The following is a 9,494-nucleotide window of genomic DNA, read 5'->3' as shown; positions in this document are numbered from 1 at the left end:
GGATACATTAAAGCTACATACTGCAGCTTTAATGTATGCCTTTTATGGCTTTAAACTCCTGCTTCAGATTGCTGTTTGTTTCTTCCAGCATGGCAACATTATCGATCAATCTTTTGATGTATAGTTTTGTTTTTTGTTGATACACATTGGAAGCCTCCTTGTTTCTTCTTCTTCTCTGAGGCATCAAACTTTGAGCCGTTGTCGCTCGTCTCTACACGTTTCAGTTTAAGGGTAGATCTAAACTGCTTCCCACCATCCTGCTCAGATGCAGCCGGGGTAGCTACAGTGCCTGGATACACAAGTGAAGAGGTTCCATTAACTAGTGCATTTTTAGCTTCTGGTGCCAAATTGCTACTGCAACATTCTTACTTGCATTTTCTCAAGAAATGTAGTTTTCTAATTAGTGAGGATGTAAACCAACAATTGGACAAGTATCAAAACATTCAGCAATTTTTTTTGTGTGTGTAGTTTTCTATGTTTTGGCTATAAAAACATTTTTTAAAATAGTTTGTATACATTTAAAATAGTTAATTTTTTTCATTTGAAATTTTTCCATTAATTTCCTCGTCCACATCAGGAATTTTTAACCTCATTTTGTTTCAAATTTGAAATTCAAATGTTCAGTCAGTCATTCTCCAACCGATTTGAACCATTCAACCTTTAAAATGTTGAGCTGCTCGTTTCTCCTTCAGCCATTGTCATTGGCTTTTCTATCTTAAACCGTTTTTGTCTCGTGCTTCTTCAAATAACGATAGTTTTTCCACCTGGAGAGTGAGAGGCTCGTTAAGCCAGAGTGAAGCACCTCCAGTTTTTACCTTCTTAAATAACTTCTTAACTACTCGACGCTGAATCACCATTTTCTCAAAAGTAAGAGTCATTTTTGTCTGGCCGCTCACAATATCACCTCTTAAGCAATACATGAAGCGGTTTTTGAAATTTGCATCTTCGAGTGACTACAATTCCAAAAACTTGGTCTTGTATTGCTTCTTGTATCGTTAAAATATTTCCTGACTATAATTGACTTGTTTCCCCATGGTTACAGTTAAGCTGCAATAATGAGCTAAAACAATAGCCTAACTAAAAATGCATATGAGCTAGAAATGAAAAAATGTTCAAACGAAGAAACATTTGGGAAAAAACATTTCAAGCTAAAGCAAATTAATCACTAATTAAAAAGGAAAAAAAAGCTAATTTAAGTTGATGAGTTAAGTTTGTTTGTTTTTAACCTTTGACATCATATAGTGACAAAATGTTTGTTTGGTCAAAAAATTATGAGAGGACCCTTTTCTGTCCCCTCCAGGTTTAGGGCCATCTTATAAAGGTTGACTTTAATATCTCCGCCAATTAAGGAGCTCATATTTTCAACGGTGTTTATTTCTCTTTTTTTGTCTGTTTGCAGGATTATGTCAAAAGTATTTTTAACTAAACAGAGACCTTACGTCATGGAGGATTCTATTATTTTTGATGCATGACGCATCATAAAAACCAGACAACAAGTCACTGCTTCTTCAAGTCATGTCACATCCGGGGTATGTAAGGATGGACACAATTACCGTAGTATAATATTTTACATGTTAACATTTTTCGAATATAAAACCAAGACCTTATAACTTGGATTTCTATCTTTAATAGCATCTCTGCAGTCTGTATTCAAAGCTATTTGTGCACTTCACAGAGCAGAATCCTGGACCGCCATCATCCTACACCCGTTCTGTGAAGTTAAAATTAAACTTGTGATTCTGAAAGAAATCACATCATCACTTAGGTCACGCTTTTTACCTAATTAATGTAAAAACGTCCTCTGCTAACTTGACTTTGAGTCTGAATGTGTTATAATATTTCTGTGTGAGGTTTATCCTCTTCTTTCCTGCAGTCTAAAATAATTCAAACCTCAATGAACTGAATGCATAGAAACTGTTGCTAAGGTAGGACAGGGGGATGGGGGGGGGGGGGGGGGGGTTGGTTAGCAAATAAAAACCTGTGCCTTATGACACATTCTGTTCTGGATGTAACAGCTTTAAAATAAATGGAGAAATCTACCGACAGCTCAGTAGTTAGGCTCACTTCATTTAATCATGTCAAAAGTAAGAGATTCATGTTTTTTTTTATGCATTTGAAACTCAAAGGACTGATGTTTAGGTTCAATGTCAGTGCAATAAATGGCAACCGCCTTTAACTCGACACATGCCTTACACAGAGTCAGAGCATTACTGTCACTCTATTCTTCCATATTTACTTCATTATCCAGTGAGTGATTGTACAATGGGATGGTAGAGTACATCCTGTGTTGGACGTACCACATTGAGGAGCAGGTAAGGTATCTCTGGAAATATCCCTGTCCTCTTCCAGCTGAGGATGTAACACTATGGCTATGATTAGACTGAATCGCCTGCCTTGGAGCTTCACAGGTGGCTGGCGTGCAAAAGTCGCTGCCTCTTTCATCAACACGATGCAGGCAGTCGCTAAAGTTCATCGCGTTGGTTTTCTGCTGTGCACGGGAAAGGATAAAAGATGGAGAGAAATAAGTTAAGCGTTTGGCAGGGAAAAAGGTAATCACACAATGAAAAGCAAGTTTTGCAGCCTGAAAACACGTGATGGGTCTTATTCATATCAACCTTTTTGAGTCCTTTCCTCTGACGTTTGTTTCTCCTCTTTCTGGACTCGTCTCAGCAGCTGCTTTATCTCGTTGTCATAAACAACCCACTCAGGCACAATTCTTGCTGCAGCCATTAGCTTGGGCTCTTTGGTCTTCGGGTTATTACACTGCAGAGGAAACGCAGACAAACACATCAGGCGGGCCACCAGTGACACTTACTCCCAGATTTCCCTCACTGTCTGCAATCGGCTTAAAGGCCTAATTTGATATCCAATCCTGTTAAAGCAACATTAAGCCATGTCCAGAGTCTGAATTACAAAGTGGTGACCTATACCACAATGAGACAATACTTCCAGTCTACTGGAGCCTGTCCAGTAATTTTGTAAATTAGTTTAGGACACCACAGGATTGCTCCTCAGTGCTTCTTGAAATGCCAAGTGCCTCATGGACATTAGAAGCTGAGCACATGCTGCAGCATTTCAGTGCTGCTGCACTTACAATTCCCTCTTCTAACAAGTAGAAAATGTGATTTCTAAAGTGACATACACATTAATCTATACCTTTAGGGAGACAGATGACTACACTGAGACGGATCAAACACCTGCAACTTCTTCTGAGCTCAGTTCAAGATGGACCGACACATTTAACCTCTTCAATGGCGGTCATAACAGCACTGGGTCTTCAGTCCCACTTAGGCTTTCCTGTCCCAACTCCAAATAAAAGGTGACAATTGTGACTAAACTCAAAGCTTTAATAATGCTACTAGTAACACAAAATCATCATCTTTATTTGGAGATAGATTGTGCTTCACTAGTAAAGTCTGGTTGCACACTAGTGCACCAAAAAAATTTACGAGATAACAGTTTTTCTTACTAGTACTACTAGAACACTCATGCAAATGAAGTATGAATGATTATAACCAAATCCAGCTCCCTGATTGGTTGTTATACTTTTGAAAGTCAATGACTAGCCTGAATTTGCTTTTCCCCACCCCCTTATTAGCATGTAATGCTTACTGGTACTACTGGTGACACTTTTTGCTTCGCTGGTAAAGTGTTCTTGCACACTAGTAAACTGAAATTGAATACATGTGATAATTCCAGCAAGTTCATTTTGTCTTTTAAATATATGCATACATATACACACACAGTATATATGTTAAGGTTTCATTTATTCAAAGAAACTATTTTCAGGTAATTTATTTTGAAATTTAATTTTGATCTCCTGACATGTTTCGACAGCCAACTGTTAGTCTTCCTCAGAGGCATCTAATCTAATAAGGATTGATGAAAGTACATTTCCTGAAAAAGTGTGTCTGAATAAATGAAACCATAACATATTATTGAGTACATGTGTAACAATGATATCAAATTTATGCTCAAACATCTTTGGATAATCAAAACCCAATCTTAACAGATAAGTGAACTTTATTGACTGGCTCCACTCATTGCAGACCACTAGTCTTTGTATCATAGTTATTGATTATATGTAAACATGCATGGACTTACCAGGTCTATAGTTTTAGCTGTGACTTTGGAGACATCATCGCACCACGTCTCACACCAAAGCCACTCCTGAGGAAGAGACTTGATGGCCACTTGGTGAATCATGTTGTTTGGAAGGTCCTAAACAAGTACAAACATTCCGTACATTTCATTTTGTCTTCTTGAGCTTTTTCCCTTTCCCTATCTTTCTATCAAATATTGAAGCACAACTCAGCATGTGTACAGGAGCGTGAATGGAAGAAAGCGCTCTAGTGTGAGATCAGCTGTGTATGTGTCTATCGTTAGCATCTTTCATTAGCTTTGTGTTCCTTCACTGAACCTGGTTCTGCTGGAGATTTCGTCCTGTTAAAAGGGAGTTGTTTCTTCCCACTGTCGCTAAACGCTTGTTCATGTGGATCTTGCTGGGTTTTTTTCTTTCTTATTATGAATTTTATATTTTGATATGCGCATTGAGATGACTATATAAATAAAGTTGAATTGAATTCACCCTTAGTTTACATTAATTGTCACATGTTCTCAATCTTCTCAATGTGTTGCTTTCTTTTAATCCCTATTCCTATATTGCAGTATTTCTCAAATGGGGGTACCCAGGGGTACACAATGGCACTACAGGGGGATACTTGAGAGAGAAAGAGTGTAAAAGTAACAAATTAAAACATGAAAAAATATTGGGTTTTATATTGTTTATTTTTAGTTAAAAATAATAATAATTATAATAATGGAGATGGAAAATATCTTTATTAGAACTTGAACTGAAAATACAAGATTAAGTCTTGGCCCTGAATCAGGTAAAACATGACCGAAAATGATTAAAGCTATAGAAATAAATCTGTTCAGGAGGCACTAAACACTGCTTCATTCCACTTATATACAAAATGAGATTATTTATAATGTGAGTTATCACTCATTCACTCCATCATTATGCTCTATAGTTGTCTTTTTATAGTATTTTGAGCAAAATGTTGTAGTCGGACAAAGGGGATACTTGGATTCAGAAATCAAAAAAAGGGGGTACTTAACCAGTGCTATAACCTCCCTCACCTTCATTGTAACATGAAAATACACAATGAGCTGCTCCTTAATATCAGGTATGAGTACAGTTTACAATTTACTAAAGATCGGTCTGCATTGCACTTCACATGGTATTACATATCTTTCTATAATTCTGAGTATAAAACGCTACAAACCTGGTCCAGGTTGGACAAGCTGTTTGGGTCTTGGCTCAGCGCTTGGTACTGCCCCCGTAATCTGTCTCCTGCTGCAATCTTGCGAAACTTTTTCAAATCCACTACATATAGAGCACTGAGTGAAAGATGAGGATAAAGAGCAGACGGAGGCAGATATTACAAAAAACACACACACCAACGTGTGGACGGTAGAGGACTTAATAAATATCTGCAAATCAAACCTAATGGCTAAATAAGGACACCACAGGTACAAAGGTTCAGACTGTGCTGGTGCTTCCATTAAGCACCTCATGTATTTTTAGAGGACATTTACAGCCTCCCTGGGCTCAGTGAGGCACGTCTTTCCTCACGGTTGCTGCTTTTGTTTCTGCCTCGAGAAGCGAAGGACAAGACTGACAACCAATCAAGCCGCTGTCGTTTTCTCACTCTCCTTTTTCTGTCCTCATTAGCCAGAGGCTGTCTTCTGATTAGACGTCACATGACAGACAGCTCAGTGCCAATGGCTCAGCCCACCACTGAGTATCTATGGTGATATTTTGATGATGTATATGATTTTAGACAGATCACAGCCACGTGCAACGATCATAATTTCAAGCTTAGAAAAGCAGCCTGTCATTGTCGCTAATCAAGGACAGTCAGAAGTTTACAGCAGTCACAACATCACATGTATTTCAAAGATGTTTAGGGCGAATTTACCTGATGTGGTATTTTCTTTGTCCAAGATGTGATGCCCAGTATCCAGATTTCCAAAAGCGGTACCCGTCCATGTTTTTGCGACTATCACAAAAAGGCGTATAACCATAAGGAGCACCATCCAGGTCGAAATCTCTTAATTCTTTCAAATCAGCACGAACGATCTGCAGGCAAGACGGAGGACTTTGCAAACGACGCCTGAATTCAGAGTGTCTCACTTACATTCAAACCTCCTCTGAATGGATTCCTACCTGGTCGGCATCTACAAAGATGATCTTGTCCACAGCCAAGGGGAACAGAACATCCAGGAAGAGGATTTTGTATCCCCAGATAATTCGCTGTTTCTCAGTCTGCTGGTGGAGCCAACGAGGCCACTTGTACTGCACCAGTTCATACTGGAAGCTGTACGACTCGGCCATGTGAGAAACGGTTTCCTAACCACATCAATTAGAACAATTGGGGTTAAAAAAAGTAACATACCACCATAAAAACATAATGTATTTGTAAACATGTAGTTTTAAGACGTTTATCAATGATACAGGTGCTGGTCATGGACCGTGGCTCAGGTGGCAGAGGGGTCATCCTCTGATCGAGAGGTTGGGGGTTTGATCCCGGTCTATGTTTTGAAGTACCCTTGAGCAAGACACTGAACCCCAAGTTGCTCCTAGTGGTTGACTAGCGCCTTGCATGGCAGCTCTGTCCCATTGTTGTGTGAATGAGCTGATATTTAAAGCACTTTGTGACTTCTGTCTGTGAAAGGTGCTACACAAATAAACATTACTTACTTACGTAAAAGAAATAAATACTTAAAATATGTCAGTCTGTGTGAAATGAATGTATACATTATACAAGTTTCACTTTTTGGATGGAATTACTGAAATAAATCAATTTCTTCATGATATTCTAATTATATGACCAGCACCTATATGTCTAAGATTCTGAGAAAATACAAATGAAAAAACACATAATGTTGTATTAATATACTAAAATTAAAAAAAAATGTTTTTTATTGGGTTTTTTTTCTTAATGATTTAGATTTAATGGCTTGTTAAACTCAAATTCAAGTCATAATGCATTTTTCATGTGGGACCTAGAATTTAAGAGCTACATTATAGTCTTGACATGAGTTTATATACTTTATGAAATAGAGAATTCTTCATACATTTACAAGAAAGTAGTTTGAGAAACAATATTTGTATTCGAACAAAGGATAAACCCAATATGTAAACTAGAGGTTTACCAAAAAGTATAAAACCAATAAACAAGTATACAGTGACAGTCTATGTGTAGAACATACCTTGAATGAAGGAGAGAGGTAATTTTTAAGGAACCAGAACTTCACTGGTGTTTTTGTGTGACGGAGGACTGATAGCATCATTATCCTGAAATATATACACAGAGAAATAGAATTAAAAGCTAATTAGCCAGAATCAGCATTGAGTGAAACTTAAAGTCCACAGTTAAGGGAAGACTTTAGAGTGTGTGTGTTGGTGTGTGTGTGTTGGATGTACGCACCTCAGAAAGCGTTCATAGAGGTGGCCTGAGGCCACAGAAAATATATTGAGAATATCTTCTTTCTGCTTTTCTCCTTGTTCCTTGTTTGAGCTCCCACCTGCGATGCTGCAAATGAGGCAATAATCCATGACTCTGAAGCGTACCGATGGATGTACATCATCACGCAGTGACAATCAATCAACTCCTAAGTCAGTGGCTGCCATGCTGTTATGAAGCCAGACGCAACACCAGTCATGATAGCTTCTAACAAACCAGGCAATGCTGGGAAGCAAACTGAGTTCTTATTTTTATGTGAAATATCCCTAATGAAGATAGTAATGTTCAGGAAATGAAAATGATTCATTTGATCTCCACAGTTCAGCTCTCGTTTTTACTAATCTTTTTTTTTTTTTTTTTTTTTTTTTTTTTTTTTTTTTTTTTTTTTTACTAATCTAGTGCTTGAAATAAAAATGTTTTCATCCAAAACTCATTAGTGTGGTTTCGTTTTACATCTATTACAGAGAAATACATTCTATGAAAAATCACATTGATACAATTAATACCTTCATTAAACACCACCAACAATGAGATCTAAAAATGTTGCTAACGGTTTTAAATAAAGAAGTGAAGAAAAGAGTCTAAAATTAGGTTTCACAGCTGGTGAGCAACACCAATACGGTAAAAAACGTCACCATCACATATTATCGTTATCAGTGTTTCCCAAACTTTTTTAGTTGCACTCCCTCTTTGAAGAATACAAACATTTTTAGGGCCACCCATTGCAGAAAAAAAGTTCAACAAAAATGGGTAAAAATGATTTTAAAAAAAAAAAAGGTAGAAATTCTGATTCTTCTTCTTCTTCATAACTCATACAAATAACATACAATGCGCAATCACATATCTTAAAACAGTAAGAGTTAAGTTAATGCAATGGACTGGCGCTCTATCCAGGGTGTACCCCACCTAACGCCCATTGAGGGCTGAAAATAGGCACCAGCAGACCACCGCAACCCTGAAAAAAGTGGTTCTGAAAATGGATGGAGTTAAGTTCACAGAATAATTTAGATGTTTTTTTTTCTTGCCCCATAGTTTGGAAACCACTGCTGTTATTGTGCTTTTAATTTGACTTTCCTAATCCTCTTTTAAAATGACATTCTTCTCTCCACAGTGTGCTAACAGTTAGCACAGACTACCTCTGACTTCTACACCATTACCTGAAGCCAGACTAAGGTTTTCTTTTGTTGTTTTTTTAAAGAAGAATAATCTCCAACATACAATTCCAACAAATCTAACCTGTCAGAGATTCTAGTAAATGTCAAAGAAACAGGAGACTCTACATCTAAAATTTTGATTTATTTAGTCAAAAAAAAAGAAGTTACATTTATTCCAATTGAATATTTTCCACATACAGTATATATATATATATTTTCCATATACAGTATATATATGAATAATGGTATTTTAATAGTTTCATTGCAACAATGTGTCAGTTATAAAAGTATATTTTCAGGGTACATGAACAGAAGTGTCCGTATATGACTGCTGACTAAGAATAAACTTTCTAACCCGTATTACACAGACACTCGCCCTTTGTAGCGGAGCTATTTTTTGGACATCCGGCACATTGTTGGAGTCTCTGGATGTGAATTGTATTCAATGGCTAAACCTTCCATTATGTGGGACCACCGGCATGACAATAGAGTTCCTCAGATTAGAGGATTTAGTCGTTCAGGTGGGAGCCTGTTTGACAGACTTTGGTGATAATCTGGACCTCTGGAGGAATCTAAAGAGCTCTGAATAAACCCTTCAGTGTGACGAAATTCAACACAATCACTCAGTAGAATTCCCTCCATCACTTCTATCATCACAGTGCAAGTCATCCCATCATCTGCCTATGAATAAATCTCCCCTATACATCCCAACTGGCTCTAGTTTTTCTACCGCAATCACCAAATCTAACAACAACTCAGATGTCAGCAATAATCACTACACCACAACCTGAAATCACCAAAATGTAGG

General features: G+C 37.5%; 1 protein-coding gene across 8 annotated transcripts in view; it reads right to left on the bottom strand.

The window, feature by feature from the left end:
- Nucleotides 1–119: 119 nt before the first annotated feature.
- uggt2 (UDP-glucose glycoprotein glucosyltransferase 2) overlaps nt 120–9,494 on the bottom strand; it is a 51,112-nt gene continuing 41,737 nt past the window's right edge. For 3 of the 8 annotated variants that reach the window (XM_028435177.1, XM_028435179.1, XM_028435180.1), the window contains 8 exons: nt 7,497–7,601; nt 7,279–7,363; nt 6,233–6,415; nt 5,985–6,145; nt 5,289–5,403; nt 4,105–4,221; nt 2,616–2,763; nt 120–2,488 (listed from right to left, as the gene is read on the bottom strand). In XM_028435177.1, coding sequence (XP_028290978.1) covers nt 2,463–2,488; nt 2,616–2,763; nt 4,105–4,221; nt 5,289–5,403; nt 5,985–6,145; nt 6,233–6,415; nt 7,279–7,363; nt 7,497–7,601 — 940 coding nt within the window. In that variant the 3' untranslated portion in view covers nt 120–2,462. Of the gene's footprint in view, nt 2,489–2,615; nt 2,764–4,104; nt 4,222–5,288; nt 5,404–5,984; nt 6,146–6,232; nt 6,416–7,278; nt 7,364–7,496; nt 7,602–9,494 lie in introns of those variants that run through there. The other 5 variants (XR_003672563.1, XM_028435178.1, XR_003672565.1 and 2 more) reach the window with 5 other exon arrangements.

The sequence above is a fragment of the Gouania willdenowi genome, chromosome 21 (genome assembly GCF_900634775.1).
Source record: "Gouania willdenowi chromosome 21, fGouWil2.1, whole genome shotgun sequence".
Classification (NCBI taxonomy): Eukaryota; Metazoa; Chordata; class Actinopteri; order Blenniiformes; family Gobiesocidae; genus Gouania; species Gouania willdenowi.
Note: the sequence above shows the minus strand (reverse complement) of the source record. Positions and strands in the feature narration are given on the sequence as shown.